This window comes from Oncorhynchus tshawytscha, linkage group LG17, assembly GCF_018296145.1.
Source record: "Oncorhynchus tshawytscha isolate Ot180627B linkage group LG17, Otsh_v2.0, whole genome shotgun sequence".
Lineage (NCBI taxonomy): Eukaryota > Metazoa > Chordata > Actinopteri > Salmoniformes > Salmonidae > Oncorhynchus > Oncorhynchus tshawytscha.
In genome coordinates this window covers 20173676-20192381 of record NC_056445.1, presented here as the reverse complement: position 1 = coordinate 20192381, position 18706 = coordinate 20173676, and the positions used below count along the sequence as shown (strand labels likewise).

Genomic DNA, 18706 nt, shown 5'->3' with positions numbered 1-18706 from the left:
CGTTGGTATGCCTGCTATGCCACAGAGCCATCTAGCATAATGCCACAGAGGCAGAGCCAGTGTTTAACTACCATTATGGCCCACTCGCCCCTGAGTCTCTCCCTCTGGTGTCACAATAGGAAGGTGCTTGTCATAAACATGAAGACTTGTGTATCTCTCGAAGGTTGTGTCACAACGAGACAGGTTTCTATGTTTTCACATGGGTGTGACTGTGTGCTGTGCTGCCATAGGGCAAGTGATATAGGAGTTACATAATCTGTTGGTTGCTCTCAAACCCATGTAAAAAAAAAACTGCAGTGACACATTCGATTTCACTGTGTTCTTCTATTATAAATGTGTTATAAATGTGTTATAAATGTGTTAAAAATGTGTTATAAATATTAGGGAAATCCTTTTAGCCTAATGGGGTCACAATACAACAGGAAAAAGACTGTAACGCTTTGATTTTATGAGCTATAGGCTTTTGATGACACGCAACATATGATACTAGTAACCCCTTCCCCTCCCTTACACACAATTTCAAGTGTTACGTTCAGGCCATTTGTTCAAAGCGATAGTGTTTAGGTTGTAGTTAGGGGTGTTAACAATGAGAAACATTTGTTACTGAAGAAAAAACAGGTACACAATCCCTCTCTCCTCCCCTTCCCATCTCCACCCACCACACCAACACTCTGACCAGGAATGGAATGCAAGCTACTCTCTCTTCTGTAGTCACTGTTTTTGATGGATTAAACAGCATTTACACCAACAGATGTGGGAACTCTAGAATTATTGAAACGTTTATTGATCATGAGAAACGTGAAGCTAACAAATGCAATAGCTTAAACACAACTTGTTTCAATGATGCATAGGCCTATATTAGGACAGACACATGAAAAGGATCAATTAAATATGTCACAGTTGGTATAATATTGTTTAAAATAAATGAACATTTACAGTACATATTTACAATCTTATTTACAATACAAAAGTTGGCAGGTGTTGATCGATCTTAGCCATCACCGAAATAGGAAGCAAAAGCGGTATGCGGTTGAAGATCAGGGCCATCAGATTATTCCTATCCTAATGCAGGTTTTCTTCACAACACGTGGTACACAGGTCTGGTCCCGGGGCTTTCTGGAGTACAAGGCTGGGAGTCGGTGCTGGAGGGCGAGAAGGTAAGCATATCTCTGAGCCCTGCTGGGGTACTGGCATCTACCGAGGAGAGGCGATCTACTATGCTAGACAGGCAGGCCAGGCTGGAGGCACCAGCACCTCTCTCTCCAGAGCTCACTAGACAGGACAAACAGGGGAAGGACAAGGTCAGTCAAGACAATGAAGGGAGCGATCTTATGGATGAGATCAGTTAACTACCATGTCCAATTGAGTCAATTTATGTGTATGGTGAATTTAAATGGAAAGACAGAATTATTCATGTAACTTGGAACATAATTTGTGTCTTTATAGTACGAATCAAAACGAATTAATGTAAACCTGGCAAGTTTTACAATAGTCAACCTACACAGGTGGTAGTCAGACCATAGCCTAACATAAGTCCATTACATGTATTCATTAGACAATGTCTCTAGTTTTATATGACATAACAAAAAAAAAACATATTAATCAATGTGTCTTACCATTCTTAATGTAACTGTAGTTGTTGCCAAAGCTTGTGTTCATCTGAGGCCACACAACAGGACTGTTACAGTCAACCTACAAGGAAACAAACAAAGCAAACTAACGTTAGCACAGCAGTCATGACAAAGCACGTGATATTATTCCCCTTTCTACGTTTCAGACATTTTGAAGTGTCTGAAATGCATTTTCCTCAACTGAAGTTTGTAAATGGTGCACAATAAAGAAAGCCACTGAGATAAGAACATACAAATATGAAATAATATTAAAATATCGGTAAATAATGTAATCCTTGGTCGGCTTGCCAGACTGATAAATCCACAGTGTTCCTGCCTGTCTGGCTAGGGTTCTTTATTTCACAGCCACCTCAGGGCCAAAGTTGCAGGCTACTCCCATGATCTGCCCGGGCTCTAGCCGTGGCGAATCGATTGTATCAGTGGAAGCAACACCAGTTTGTGCAAGATGACACTTTCTCCCAGTAAATCTGCAGAAAATCCTGGCAGCGGAGGAGAACATGCAGTCAGGATGGAATGCAGAAAAGCACAGTCTTTCCTGCCAGACTTCAGTAAGGTGGATTTAGCAGGGTTTATTAGGCTATAACGTGTACAATGGTGGGAAAGCCATTACTCCATCCGCCATCATAAAGATCCATTCTATTATTTAGCATTGCATCACCTTCTAACCACTGTTTTGTAGAGCTGATTCTAATCTTGACTGGCCAACTGAGAAAGTATCATGCACTGGGGTAATGTACATGCACCAAACACACCAATTAAAAAAGGATAGCATTTGCATGTGAAATGTAATGCATCATGCATATATAACAGTGCAAAAGAGATGTTTACATTAATGAAGCAGCCAAAGAAGATGAAATGCACAAGGGAACATTGTAATTGAGATCCCCCAACAGCACAATCAGTGCAAGTCTATTCAATAAACATTCTACATTTGAAGTGAGCCTGTTCCCCTTCAGATCCAGGGAGATACTCTAAATGCAAATTAGTATTACAATATGCATGCTCAGAGACATCGGGATTTAAGCTACTAAGGTATAGTCCCAAACAAAAGCTTTTTAACTCAAGATCTTGGGAGATACAACAAGCCAGAGGCTAACAGCAATGTGATCCACCATGCAAATAGAGTACTCTGAATTAGTCCAAAGAGGGAAAACGTTTCAGCAGACACTGAGCTAGCAGGACCTGATAAAACCTCTGTGTGCTGCACAGAGATGAGGAGACAGTGAGTGAAGCTGTATATGAGTCCGTGTGTGTCTGGTCTCAGTCTCACCATGCTGTCGGAGCAGCTGGACGAGGGGCTCCCAGGCTCTGAGCTGCTCTCCCCAGGAAGGCCGTAGTAGTTCTCCACATGCTCATGGAGCAGCTCTTGAAGGCTCTCGATGTACTGGATGGCGTTGCGCAGGATCTCCACCTTAGGCAGCCTCTGGCTGGGGTTGGCTGAGGTGCAGCGCCTCAGAGCCTCGAAGCCGTGGTTCACCTTTTTCAGCCGGCGTCGTTCCCTCATGGTGGCAGCCCGCCGCCGGTCCACTGTGCTGGACTTACGCTTGCAGGCCTTGCAGGCCCACTGAAGGCAGTGACCCGCCTGGTGAGGTGTCCCAGGGACCCGGACGTGCTCGTCCTCCTCTGAGCCGTCCAGTTCCCCGGGGCCGAAGTCCAGGTCCTCTGGCGAGGAGGCACAGGTGCTGTCATAGAAGACCTGGGATGGGGAGAAGACATCCATGGCTGGGCTGTTGTTGTGGTTGAAGAAAGGAAGGAAATAACTCTCTGCTTTGGGAGAGCAGTGGGGTGAGAGAGGAGACCTCTGAGTGATATGAGTGGGCTGCTGCCATGGGGCCCCCCTTATATGCCCCCAGTCCACAGCCCAAGGCCCACATTGGCCAGATCTAATTACCATGCCCCATTGGCCCAGGCAGACTGGGGTTAGCTCAGCTCTCCACCCCACCCGCTCCCTCACCCCCAGTACCCTGCAGAGTTCCCCACATCTGCACTCCCTGGTGTTTTCCCACTCATTACACCACTACATGGCCCTTTTCTGTAAGAAACAGACCTATTCTGAGTAAAGGTAATTGTTGGTGAACACCAATAGTTGAACAGGTAAAGAGGAGAATAACTTTACCTCTCAGATCTCACAAAATAGTATGTTTTCTATACCCATTTTTAATTATATACACTACTAATATTGCAATGAGCCAGCATTCAAAATCTTACACATATGTGTGATAATAATGGAGATTAGTTTAGCTTTCTAAAACTGACCAATAGCAACGAGGTGAACCATGTACAAGAGTTCGCAGGCCAATTTTATGCTTGAGACAAATAGCAGCGTTACAGATGCAGCCCAGCTGCAAAGGGAGGTGTAACATTTCAAATCCCGATCATTCACATTGCTGCGGTAACTCCTCTAACCGGTCCTAACTCATCATTGAAGGTGTCATACACGGGGTGTCCGTGTTTGTTAAAACTCATTAAAATAGGTAATTGAGCAATTAACACGAGGGCTTCAATTCGTGAATAATTTGCAAGACCTAGTTTTCTGTCATAGCCAAACATAAACCATTTAAAACCGAATTATAGCCATGTTAAATTATATTCAAAACAGATAGGCCTATACATTTAAACATGTACATATACAGTGCTGTGAACAAGTATTTTCCCCCTTCCTGATTTCTTTTTTTTTTGCACATTTGTCACACTTAAATGTTTCAGGTCAAACAAATGTAAATATTACACAAAGATAACCCAAGTAAACACAAAACGCAGTTTTAAGTGATGATTTTATTTAAGGGAAAAAGCTATCCGAACCTTCATGGTCCTATGTGAAAAAGTAATTGCCCCCAAAACCTAATAACTGGTTGTGCCACCCTCAGCAGCAACAATTGCAATCAAGCGTTTGCGATAACTGGCCACGAGTCTTTCACATCGCTGTGGAGGAATTTTGGCCCACTCTTCTTTGCAGAATTGTTTTAATTCAGCCACATTGGAGGGTTTTTGAGCATGAACCGCCTTTTTAAAGTCATGCCACAGCATCTCAATCGGATTCAAGTGCGGACTTTGACTCGGCCACTCCAAAACCTTCATTTTGTTTTTTTAAGCCATTCGGAGGTGGACTTGCTGGTGTGGTTTGGATCATTGTCCTGCTGCAGAATCCTGGTGCGCTTCAGCTTGAGGTCACGAACTGATGGCCGGACATTCTCCTTCAGGATTTTTTGGTAGAGAGCAGAATTAATGGTTCCATCAATCACAGCAAGTCGTCCAGGCCCTGAAGCAGCAAAGCAGCCCCAGATCATCACACCACCACCATCATATTTGACTGTTGGTGTGATGTTCTTTTTCTGAAATGCTGTGTTACTTTAACGCCAGATGTAACAGGACACACCTTCCAAAACGTTCAACTTTTGTCTCGTCAGTCCACAGAATATTTTCCCAAAAGTCTTGCGGATCATCAAGATGTTTTTTTTGCCAAAAGTGAGACGAGCCTTTATGTTCTTTTTGGTCAGCAGTGGTTTTCGCCTTGGAACTCTGCCATGGATGCCATTTTTGCCCAGTCTCTTTCTTATGGTTGAGTCATGAACACTGACCTTAGCTGAGACAAGTGAGGCCTGCAGTTCTTTAGATGTTGTAGTGGGTTCTTTTGTGACCTCTTTGATGAGTCGTCGCTGCGCTCCCTTTGTCATTTTCATCAGTAATCAGGCCTGGCTGTGGCTAGTGAAATTGAACTCAGCTTTGCAAAAAATGTGAGGGGGGGCAATTACTTTGTCATATGGGGCCATGAAGGTTCGGATAGCTTTTTCCCTTAATAAAGAAAGTGATCACTTACAAATTGCATTTTGTGTTTACTTGGGTTATCTTTGTGTAATATTAACAATTCTTTGATGATCTGAAACATTCAAGTGTGACAAATGTGCAAAAAAATAAGAAATCAGGAAGGGGGCAAATACTTTTTCACAGCACTGTACTTGTTGCACCTGGAAAGGTCTCAATGTCTAATAATGTATAGTTTTGAGGCCCCTCTTAAAAGACCTGTATCGCATTGTATCCTTGATACATTTTACTCAATAAAATTTGAAATCTGGCATTACAATTGTGTTAACTTTTAAAACATTCGGCTTGTAATACATGTTAATAAGCATGCTATAGTCATTATTTAAGCTGCATCTCGAAAGAGGCGGCTTGCGCCCGAACAACATGTGCATAGCCTAATAACGCATGAGAAACTAACTAGAACAAACACTGATGAATAGCCATGATGAGCTGCCTGTTTCAGTCGTCGGAGTAATTATTCGAGCGTTGTGTTTGTTGACACCCTACACGGATACAATGTGGATATTTCTCACAACGTGTCAAAACGTTTGTCCTCCTCTATCTCTGGGAACCGCGCACACCTAAGAAAACACTCTAGTACCTGCCACTGAATTGCGGTCCGAGTTTGTATTGCGCACAGCTGAAGAAGACATTGGCATGAGCCTGGCCCTCGATGCTGCGGTTGAGATCAAAGGCTATATTGACTGTGAACAACCCCAACAATATGGACAAGGAGAAAACCTGGCAACAACCGACAGTTAATTGAGCCTATAGGATACGATTGCACCAGCATATGGTGTTAGTGGCGATACATCTAGCAGAAGCCTATGCGCTGCTCCAGTCGTTGTACACACTCACTCTGACTCTGTGATCTGAAGTGCTAGTGGTGTCTCTTGGGAACTAGGGGGTTTGTTTTTTATCGCCTCTATTCCAGAGTTGTTGTCGGGGGTCAGAGGCAGAGTTAAGTGTAGGGCATTAGCTGGGATTTAATGTCCCTTTCCCCTCACGTGAAACCCTTATTTCTTCTAAACTTGCTTAAGCTTTGATTTCATGTGATGTTGTGCCCCTCTTATCCGGTCTCCATAGGGGTCATATATCAAATGTTCCATAAAGGTTTATTCACCACAGATTCTATATGCCATAGATGGAAACGTATTTTTGTTATATTTCTGAAAGATGTGGAGTATGGTGACAAATCATCTCAATTTTGTCTGATGAACAACATGTTTCAGACTGATATAATAATTTAAATCACACTTTATATAATCCTTCATGTATAGTATTTCACTTTTCCAGTTAACCAATGTTTGTTTTTATATATGGTGAGAAGCCCATTTCTTAAAGTAACTGTATAGTGTTTCCAGATTTCTATGAAATATGACCAACTTTTGGTTACAATATGAGTGAAATAGTTTTCCTTCCAAAAAGTGTAATTATGTATGTTAAAAAATAATCTTTACTGTGTTGGAATGGTGTGGGTGTACCTCAGCAATAGAATGTTTTGGGCATATACCAGTCATTAAAAATATTAATGTGAGCATTAAAAATATTCATGCAAGTAGACCGATGATTGGCCAGCTCATCCTCCTTTACACCACTGATTGGCCAGCTCATCCTCCTCAGGAGTATGACATCATACTCTATGAGGAAATAGCAAGCATTTTTTATATGGTCTGTTTGAGATAGAAGTTTGAGGTGGGGTTGAAGTGTTTTCTTTTGTCCAATTTAGGCTTTGGCCACAAATGCGAGTATTGGATGAGTCAACAATTATTTGGGTATGAGTTATTTGGGTATGAGTAAGATTATTTCAGTATGAGTTAACAGAATATGAACTTTTAAAAGTGAGACTTTCACTGGACAGTTACTTTAATGGGTGCATTAGATCATATCACATGACGAGGGTTTTTGATTGGCAACACCACTTGTCTGGCAGGGAGCTGCAGTGTGCTGCCAACTACAATGTTGCAGGGAATCATTTCATAGCAGGATATTCTAGGAAAGCCAGATAAATCAAGGCATTTCTCCCAAAGGCTGATCCTCCCCTATAAAATCTCCCCTTTCATCGGCCTTGACTTTTTAAACACATCCTTCACAGCAAAATCCCTTTCGATAGCATCATAAATGACAAGGAAATCTCTGTAAAATTGCAGGGCGATGTTGTCTACTAACAAGTCAAATGGTGATAATACATCATACTGCACTTATCCTCCATTTAAAACACCCAGAGAGAGGATTAAACAATTGAATCTCTAACACCTAACTTATAAAGACTGTATTATACATAAATAAGACAGTAATCATAGACATTAGCATAGGAATCACATCTATTAAACCCCAGACTGATCAATTCACATCTAAATCTTAAAATAACAGGTCCCAAAGAAATGACGTCCCTCTCAACATAAAGGTGGTAATTGCTATTTTCCCAAGGTTTAGGTCTCAATGTTGAGCAGGTGGTAGATTTTGGTAAAACATATCAACGATATTATCCAAAAACAAACAGTAGACTGACAAGGTCATTTGGTGGGATCTAGGAGAGCCTTAGAACTCATTTGGAAGGAAGACGCTGGACAATTCTCATGGACACTGGGAAACAGGCTCACAAACTCACTGTGAGAAAGCTGCTTCGATCCCATTAAAACAACATTACTGTTGGAGCTATCTAGTTTCAGTTTGGTTCAGTGAGAGAGTCAGAAGTAAAAGGAAAGATGTGAAGGGACTTTAAAGTACAGGCCCTATATCCTTTGATAGTACTTACTGTATCAGGCATCACTGAAGTGCTCATTTAATCTATGTGTAATCCCACCAGAAATAGGAGCGTGGGTGGTTTGACATTGTGATTTGGATAAAGGTTGGTACATTGGATATGCAATCTGCTGTTTTGAGAAATCACCCAAAACGTACCCTATCCTAAAGCCTTTTACACCTATATACAAAGACTGTAAGGTTAATCAATTTGAATGTACTCAGCGGTAATACAAAAACAACACCCCACAGAGACCCTAGTGCATCTCTATTATGGCCTCTTTTTCAAATGACTGTTGGATGAGTCACTAATAAGTTGTGTGTGTGCTTGGGGTCATGAGTCAGTGTGAGGTGTGTGTGTGTGTGTATGCTTACATTAGTGTGAGTGCTGAGGGAAAGGCAGACTAAACAACCTGGACTCGGGTGGACGTAACATAGTAAACAAAAAATCTGGTACGCTGAAATTAGGATGATATTTTACGTTTGGTATGACGTGTTAATTTCTGGATGTTCATCATCCATTTCTTATTATATGTTACAAATGACAATTCGTATGATATTTTACGTATTACATGTCATATGACAAGTTATGTTTAGAATTTACAATTCTTATGATATGTTACAAATTCCAATTTGTTGTGGCTAACATTATGTTATGACTAGTCTATGACACCAGGCTAGACACACAGGGTTTCAGCAGGGCAGGGTGTCAGCCACAGAGATCAGAGAGGGAGAGGAGCAGTGCTCACTGTGATGCAGGCTTAGGTCAGCACAGCAATGCACTGTGGGATCATAAACAAGTAGGACTCCCCAAGTCAACACATGTAGGAGAAAGAGATCATCATATCAAACATACATTCAGGGAGTCCCGTATAAACTATGTGTAAACGTTGTGCTAATGTGCATGATCAAACAAGTGATCATGAATTAGGACCTAATAGATGGCTGCATTATCACTGAGGGCTTTGCACCGTTGCCTCCTGGCCAAGTTTCCATGTCGAAGCATATCTGAGTTTAGAGGTGACAAAATAATAATAATAGTAAAATAACAATAGTAATAATATTTAATAACATATATTTTTCTAATACATTAATTTCCGACTAGCACCGACTTTGCTAACTACTTTATGAGGGAAAATATACTTGCTACGACTGTGAAATGTGGTTGTCTCACCTAGCTATCCTAAGATGGACACACTAATTGTAATTCGCTCTGCATAAGAGCGTCTGCTAAATGACTAAAACGTCAATGTAACGCTACTGAAGTGGACCAGGCTAGCTCTCTGCCAGCTGGAACAAAGAAAGGAGCCCAGGCTAGCTCTCTGCCAGCTGGAACAAAGAAAGGAGCCCAGGCTATTTCAGGTCCCGTTGGATTTTATGGTCTTCTAATACCCATGAGTACTGGGGGAATTTGTGGCTGATGCTTGCATGTACAGTGTCATATCTCTATTCAAATTCCACATGATCAAGTGGGTTAGTGGGGACATTAGGGATATTCTCGGATATCATTATGAGACCTGAAAGGTATGGCTGAAAGATTGTCACATAATAAGAATGACATGACCTGCAAAGAGGTTGAACACAGTATGACCTACCTTAAGTACCAATACAGCATAAATGAATCTATAGTATTTGGAGTCAAGACTAATTTTAAAAAACTGGTACGACATAGGATAATTCAAAATTGAATACCTGAGGTTTTAAATGCATGGTTTTCGTGATACTATATTATACTACATGTGTCAAGGCGATATAGTGTACAACATGTCATTTGTTTTTATATCAAAATGTGTAAAAACTAAAATAGCCTTAAAATACCTGACAAGTATTTAAAATAAATAATGAAGTGCATAGTTAGTGATGAACAAAACGTGTAGATGCCTTGTAAGATACAATGCTTACAATTTATTTGTTGGTCAGTTCATGTAGAAATACTCAAATACAACAATGAATCTCTTGAGGTTGTGTTTCTGCCTTTTTATATGTAAAATAAATTAAGTTGTTAATATATTATAAAATATTTACAATTATCAAATGTCCATTTGGAAATAAAATATTATAGTTCCATTGTTGTCATACCTTAGAAAGAAAATATTGACCATTCATACAATTTAAAAGAAAACATTGACTACAAATGCCCGTTAATTTGCACAAATGAATAAGTAAATGGAAACTAAAACATATGAATAAAGAAGTGAACATAATTTCGAAATAAACAATGGAAATATGAAATGCTGACTTCGCTTATACAGGCTACAAAATTCCAATAAATCATGATTTATTTTTCTGAGACTTCTTCGTTGCAAGTCGGTTTCTCTTCACTTGATATACTGTCAACGATTGATGATAGGCGAAGAAGGCTGGTGGACGCTGAAGACTCCGTGAAGCCTGAAATATAGAAATCAAATATATAAGATGTACAATCAGTTGATGAGTTGCAAAAGAGCAATTTAGATTTAATTTACTATTCATAATTGGTTCCAACCTTCTCTCTGATTCGTCATTGGTGCATTGGAATGATCAGCTGAGGTCTGCCAGTTTTGACAGTTCTTCTTCCAATGGTACTCCTTATTGGACGCCTTCATGTACACACACATATATTAGCTTAAGTGTCTACTAACACACGTGTTATTATACAAAGTAGTAGGCCTACAAGTACAATGCACAGTAAGATATTTCTCATTATGGAAATGTTCCCTTTAAGTGTAAAGCAAATTATTGTATGCATAAAGTGACATAAAAAAATGCAGATGCAAATACTACTCAAATGAAGCTTACATGGTGTTCTTTCACGTTATAGTTATATGAGCCATTTTGAGGCGTTTTTTCTTGCTCATCCAGTGTATGCAACAGGTCCTGCAATTGCTCGATGTAGTTTATGGCGCTGCGTAAAATCTCCACTTTGGGCAGCCGCTGGTTCGGATTGGGCACGGTCTTTTTCTTCAACGCATCGAATGCTTCATTGATCTTCTTGAGCCGCCTTCTTTCCCTGAGAGTGGCCGCTTTGCGCCTGTCGGTCGGTGCAGACTTTCTTTTACAAACCTTACAAGCCCAGATGAGGCACTGTCCCTCGCAGTGCGGCTGAAGTCCCGGGGGTGCGAGGACATGCTCCTCTCCGCTGCTGTCACATCCAGTCTCGGACGGATCCCCCCCAGGCGACAACGGGCTGTCATTCCCGTGGTACAAAGGGGACACCCCCGCCATGTCCAAGTGCTGCAATGGTCCATGATCTCCCTCGAGATAGCGCAGATCGTTGAAGAAATAAGTGTTGGTCTCAAAAAGGTCCACCATACTGTTGTACCCTCACACGGCCTATGTTTTGACAGTGGGACACTGCATGGCATTTAAATAGCCCAGTGACACAAGTCACCAGGCTTATATATAGAAACTGAAACTCTATCCAGCGCTTAGCTGTCGCAGTGCATCAACCTTTTTTTCTCAATGGGGTTTTTACTACCAAGCGAGTTTGTGTAGAAAATAAATAAGCGTTAACACCTCTCAATGAAAGTTAAAACGTCACTTCAAACTTACGACAGGTGTTTTCAATATCTGTTTCACAGTGAAACGGTAACATTCTCAACCTACAAGATAACTGTCAATGTAATCTTCAGGCCCTCCCCAAGAAGTTGTCTCCCCTAAGTGGAACATATATTGGCCCTCAACTGACTTGCAAAGTTCCAAAAACATTATGTTCATAACTAATAATAATAATAAAGTATATTCGTTCTTGTTGACTAGTCTTATCAAAACCTTTCAACTTTTAAGCTTAATTCCCAACCTACTGTAGGCTGAAATTCTACAATATAGATTATGACATTTCAAAGAAACATATCCTAGACAGCAAGAATGGTTAAGTGCAGTTGTAACTTGTGCCATGTCCAATCATAAATAGATATGAATGTGCAGTCAAAATGACACGCGTGATATCTAGGCAGTATAAATAGATCTGGGACTCATTCATCTTAAATCCATAAAATAGATGAAAGTCTTCTCAGTGGTGCTATGTGGCCTTTGACATTTTTTTTCTACGATCTGCAAAATCTGCTTCTCAGCTGGGATTCTAGTGGTCGCTGGGGGCTCCTGTTTCTGCCTGGAGATATGGTATCCATGACATGTGCCAAGAAATTAGCCAAGTATATTTTTGTCACCCTTTTGGCCTATGTTTACCATTTATAGTATTAGCGTTGGGGTTACCTGAACATTTATGAAACTATTATGTGTGTGTGTGTGCCGTGCATGTATGTGTGTGTGTGTGTGTGTGTGTATGTGTGTGTCTATGTACACTACCATTCAAAAGTTTGTGGTCACTTAAGAAATGTCCTTTTTTTTGAAAGAAAAGCACATTTTCTGTTCATTAAAATAACATCAAATTGATCAGAAATACAGTGTAGATATTGTTAATCTTGTAAATGACTGTTATAGCTGGAAACGGCAGATTTTTAATGGAAAATCTACATAGGCGTACAGAGGCCCATTATCAGCAACCATCACTCCTGTGATCCAATGGCACGCCGTGTTAGCTAATCCAAGTTTGTCTTTTAAAAGGCTAATTGATCATTAGAAAATTATTTTGCAATTATGTTAGCACAGCTGAAATCTGTTGTTCGGATTAAAGAAGCAATAAAACTGGCCTTCTTTAGACTAGTTGAGTATCTGGAGCATCAGCATTTGTGGGTTCTGGCAGCTTCCTTAAATAGTAACCGCAAAACACAAGTCTCAACGTCAACAGTGAAGAGGCGACTCTGGGATGCTGGCCTTCTAGGCAGAGTTCCTCTGTCCAGTCTCTGTGTTCTTCAAATCTAATTTTATTGCTCACATACACATGGTTAGCAAATGTTAATTTGAGTGTAGCGAAATGCTTGTGCTTCTAGTTCCAACAGTGCAGTAATATCTAACAAGTATTCTAACAATTCCCAACAACTACTTGATACACACAAATCTAAAGGTGGTAATGAGAATATGTACATATAAGTATATGGATGAGCGATGGCTGAGCGGCAAGTTGCAGTAGATGGTATAAAATACAGTAGAGTTGAAGTCGGAAGTTTACATACACTTAGATTGGAGTCACTAAAACTTGTTTTTCAACCACTCAACAAATCTCTTGTTAAAAAACTATAGTTTTGGCAAGTCGGTTAGGACATCTACTGTACTTTGTGCATGACACAAGTCATTTTTCCAACAATTGTTTACAGACAGATTATTTCACCGTATCACAATTCCAGGAGGTCAGAAGTCTACATACAGAAGTTGACTGTGCCTTTAAATAGCTTGAAAAATTCCAGAACATTATGTCATGGCTTCAGGATCTTCTGATAAGCTAATTGACATCATGCTACCAAATACTAATTGAGTGTATGTAAACTTCTGACCCACTGGGAATGTGATGAAAGAAATACAAGCTGAAGTAAATCATTCTCTCTACTATTATTCGGTGGTGATCCTAACTGACATAATACAGGGCATTTTTACGAGGATTAAATGTCAGGAATTGTGAAAAACTGAGTTTAGGATATATTTGGTTAAGGTGTATGTAAACTTACGACTTGAACTGTATATACATACTATATACAGTACGTAAGCCTTAGCCAAATACATTTAAACACAGTTTTACACAATTCCTGACCTTTAATCCTTGTAAAAATTCAGTCGTACGTCAGTTAGTATCACCACCTTATTTTAAGAACGTGAAATTTCAGAATAATAGTAGATCATTATTTATTTCAGTTTTTATTTCTTTCATCACATTCCCAGTGGGTCAGAAGTTTACATATACTCAATTAGTATTTGGTAGCATTGCCTTTAAATTGTTTAACTTGGGTCAAACGTTTTGGGTAGCCTTGCACAAGCTTCCCACAATAAGTTGGGTGAATTTTGGCCCATTCCTCCTGACAGAGCTGGTGTAACGGAGTCAGGTTTGTAGGCCTCCTTGCTCGCACACAGTTTTTCAGTTCTGCCCACAAATTTTCTATAGGATTGAGTTCAGGGCTTTGTGATGGCCACTCCAATACCTTGACTTTGCTGTCCTAAAGCCATTATGCTTGGGGTCATTGTTCATTCGGGAAAACCCATTTGCGACCAAGCTTTAACTTCCTGACTGATGTCTTGAGATGTTGCTTCAATATAGCCACAATATCCCTCTCATGATGCCATCTATTTTGTGAAGTGCACCAGTCCCTCCTGCAGCAAAGCACCCCCAGAACATGATGCTGCCACACCCGTGCTTCATGGTTGGGATGGTGTTCTTCGGCTTGCAAGCCTCCCCCTTTTACCTTCAAATGGTCATTATCGCCAAACAGTTCTATTTTTGTTTCATCAGACCAGAGGACAATTCTCCAAAAAGTACAATCTTTGTCCCAATGTGCAGTTGCAAACCGTAGTCTGTATTTTTTATGGTGGTTTTGGAGCAGTGGCTTCTTCCCTGCTGAGCGGCCTTTCAGGTTATGTCGATATAGGACTCGTTTTACTGTGGATATAGATACTTTTGTACCTGTTTCCTCCAGCATCTTCACAAGGTCCTTTGCTGTTGTTCTGTGATTCATTTGCACTTTTCACACCAAAGTATGTTAATCTCTAGGAGACATAACGCGTCTCCTTCCTGAGTGGTATGACTGCTGCGTGATCCCATGGTGCTTATACTTGCGTACTATTGTTTGTACTGATGAAAGTGGTACCTTCGGGCATTTCGAAATTGCTCCCAAGGATGAACCAGACTTGTGGAGGTCTACAATTTATTTTCTGAAGTCTTGGCTGATTTCTTTTGATTTTCCCATGATGTCAAGCAAAGAGGCACTGAGTTTGAAGGTAGGCCTTGAAATACATCCACAGGTACACCTCCAATTGACTCAAATGATGTCAATTAGCCTATCAGAAGCTTCTAAAGCCATGACACAATTGTATGGAATTTTCCGAGCTGTTTAAAGCCACAGTCAACGTAGTGTATGTAAACTTCTGACCCACTGGAATTGTGAAATAATCTGTCTGTAAACAATTGATGGAACAATTATTTGTGTCATGCTCAAAGTAGATGTTCTAACCGACTTGCCAAAACTATAGTTTGTTATCAAGAAATTTGTGGAGTGGTTGAAAAATTAGCTTTAATTACTCCAACCTAAGTGTATATAAACTTCCGACTTCAACTGTACATGTGTGTCACGTTCTGACCATAGTTCTTTTGTGTTTTCTTTGTTTTAGTGTTGGTCAGGATGTGAGCTGAGTGGGTTGTGTGTCTAGTTTTCCCATTTCTATGTTTGGCCTGATATGGTTCTCAATCAGAGGCAGGTGTTAGTCATTGTCTCTGATTGGGAACCATATTTAGGTAGCCTGTTTTGTGTTGGGTTTTGTGGGTGGTTGTCTTCTGTCTTTGTGTGTCTGCACCAGATAGGACTGGTTTTTTCTTCTTCTTCTTCACATTTGTTGTTTTGGTATTTTGTAGTGTTCACGTTTATGGTCTTTATTAAACATGTTGAACTCTAACCACGCTTCTCTTTGGTCCGAAGAAAACCGTTACAATGTGATATGAGTACATTATGCAAACATATGCAAACATTAAAGTGGCAATATGAATTGACATTGTATAAAGTGACTAGTGATCCATTTATTGAAGTGTCCAGTGATTGGGTCTCAATACAGTATACACATGTGATATGAGTAATGTAAGATATGTAGACATTATTAAAGTGTCCAGTGATAGGGTCTCAATACAGTATAAACATGTGATATGAGTAACGTAAGATATGTAGACATTATTAAAGTGTCCAGTGATTGGGTCTCAATACAGTATACACATGTGATATGAGTAATGTAAGATATGTAGACATTATTAAAGTGGCATTATTTAAAGTGACATTGTATAAAGTGACTAGTGATCCATTTATTAAAGTGTCCAGTGATAGGGTCTCAATACAGTATACACATGTGATATGAGTAATGTAAGATATGTAGACATTATTAAAGTGGCATTATTTAAAGTGACTAGTGATCCATTTATTAAAGTGTCCAGTGATTGGGTCTCAATACAGTATACACATGTGATATGAGTAATGTAAGATATGTAGACATTATTAAAGTGTCCAGTGATTGGGTCTCAATACAGTATACACATGTGATATGAGTAATGTAAGATATGTAGACATTATTAAAGTGGCATTATTTAAAGTGACATTGTATAAAGTGACTAGTGATCCATTTATTAAAGTGTCCAGTGATAGGGTCTCAATACAGTATACACATGTGATATGAGTAATGTAAGATATGTAGACATTATTAAAGTGGCATTATTTAAAGTGACTAGTGATCCATTTATTAAAGTGTCCAGTGATAGGGTCTCAATACAGTATAAACATGTGATATGAGTAACGTAAGATATGTAGACATTATTAAAGTGTCCAGTGATAGGGTCTCAATACAGTATACACATGTGATATGAGTAACGTAAGATATGTAGACATTATTAAAGTGTCCAGTGATTGGGTCTCAATACAGTATACACATGTGATATGAGTAATGTAAGATATGTAGACATTATTAAAGTGGCCTTATTTAAAGTGACATTGTTTGAAGTGACTAGTGATCCATTTATTAAAGTGTCCAGTGATTCTTTTGCCCATCTTAATCTTTTCTTTTATTTGCCAGTCTGAGATATGGCTTTTTCTTTGCAACTCTGCTTAGAAGGCCAGCATCCCTGAGTCGCCTCTTCACTGTTGACCTTGAGACTTGTGTTTTGTGGGTACTATTTAATGAAGCTGCCAGTTGAGGACTTGTGAGGTGTCTGTTTCTCCAACTAGACACTCCATGTACTTGTCCTCTTGCTCAGTTGTGCAACGGGGCCTCCCACTCTTTCTATTCTGGTTAGAGACAGTTTGCTCTGTTCTGTGAAGGGAGTAGTACACAGGGTTGTACGGGATCTTCAGTTTCTTGGCAATTTCTTGCATGGGATAGCCTTCATTTCTCAGAACAAGAATAGACTGACGAGTTTCAGAAGAAAGCTCTTTGTTTCTGGCCATTTTGAGCCATTAATCAAACCCACAAATGCTGATGCTCCAGATACTCAACTAGTCTAAAGAAGGCCAGTTTTATTGCTTCTTTAATCAGGACAACAGTTTTCAGCTGTGCTAACAATTACAAAAGGGTTTTCTAATGATCAATTAGTCTTTTAAAATTATAAACTTGTATTAGCTAACACAACGTGCCATTGGATTACAGGAGTGAAGGTTGCTGTTAATGGGCCTCTGTACGCCTATGTAGATAGTCCATAGAAAATCTGCCATTTCCAGCTACAATGTCTACACTGTATTTCTGATCAATTTGATGTTATGTTAATGGACAAAAAAAGTGCTTTTCTTTCAAAAACAAGGACATTTCTAAGTGACCCCAAACTTTTGAACGGTAGTGTATGTGTGATATACTGTATGATAAGCAGTGCATTGAGTACATTCCAGATCAGTGTGTACTATACTGTTGTGCAACCACACTTGGTTAAACCTTATGGATGTCACACTGTGCCTCGGCTCCAGTTACCTTGTTGTGGAAGCCTGAGAACTAGGGACTCCTTTCAAGTCAGGGCTCTGGAATCCCTGTGTCAGTCAGTGAGACATCTCTGGCCCATGTCAAGTAATCTCTTCTAAACCCATTTGGATAAGATATCCCTGATGTAAATTACCAAAATTAAAGTTGATTTCAATTGAAATATTGCCCATCAAACACACAATTTTGTCTACATATTGTATCCGTGATCTTTACCTTAGCATTCGGATAACCTTAGAGTAATGAATGTTAACCCTGTTACAGACCAACCATCAATCCATGCCTCATCCACTACACTATTCTATTGTTCTACAGCTCTCTTCCAGCCTGTAAATGTACTCATCCCTCCCAGTAACTGACACTTTAGGGAGCGCTCCTAATCCTGCTGGGGTTTCGGGGTTCGTTGATCATTCCAACATCCTCCTGGGATCAGCAGCTGCCCATCCAGGACAATAGGCCGGTTGGTTCTGGCCTGTTCAATGGGACTATTCTACTGCAGTCAGGTCAGGCCTTCTTTCACACAACCCCAGGGAGTCTGAGCTGAAGGTCATGGTCAAGGAGAAGCTGCAGATCCACTTCACAATAGATAAGTATTTTTGAAGGAGGAGAATGGATTGTGTGGATGAAATTAACTCAATTTCAGAGAAGATGTGAAAGTTAATGTAAATGAAGACATGATACATTTCCACAGTAAGTAGTAGAGGAAGAGCTATCGTCTTGATCACTGGATATACAGTATATGGTGAGCAGTTCATGACATGTATGCCCATTCCGTTTTGTTTACAAGTGTCTGGGGGAGCAGTCACATGTGGAAGCCAATATAGATTTGATTGGTTTCTTGCTGACAGATCACCAGATCATGTTGGTTTCTGTCTTGGACTTGAGGACAGTTTCTCTGAAGAGATTGTCACAGGCCGGCTCATAGCCTGTAGCAAAAATGAGGGACGCGAACAACAGGTTATATAATGTTATAATTATATAATGTTCTTTATTGTAAACAAAAC

The 18706-nt window shown here is 40.0% G+C and overlaps 2 protein-coding genes across 2 annotated transcripts; both read right to left on the bottom strand.

The window, feature by feature from the left end:
- Positions 1-766: 766 nt before the first annotated feature.
- myf5 (myogenic factor 5) lies at positions 767-3433 on the bottom strand. The gene is made up of 3 exons (XM_024377539.2): positions 2902-3433; positions 1617-1692; positions 767-1272 (listed from the first exon to the last, which is right to left on the bottom strand). The coding sequence occupies exons 1-3, from the start codon at positions 3349-3351 to the stop codon at positions 1079-1081; spliced, it is 720 nt and encodes a 239-aa protein (XP_024233307.1). The 5' UTR covers positions 3352-3433; the 3' UTR covers positions 767-1078.
- A 6629-nt stretch (positions 3434-10062) lies between these two features.
- On the bottom strand, positions 10063-11507 carry myf6 (myogenic factor 6). Its single transcript, XM_024377538.2, has 3 exons — positions 10956-11507; positions 10663-10756; positions 10063-10565 (listed from the first exon to the last, which is right to left on the bottom strand). Exons 1-3 carry the CDS (start codon positions 11466-11468, stop codon positions 10456-10458), a joined length of 717 nt encoding a protein of 238 aa, XP_024233306.1. The 5' UTR covers positions 11469-11507; the 3' UTR covers positions 10063-10455.
- Between the last annotated feature and the right edge of the window lie 7199 nt (positions 11508-18706).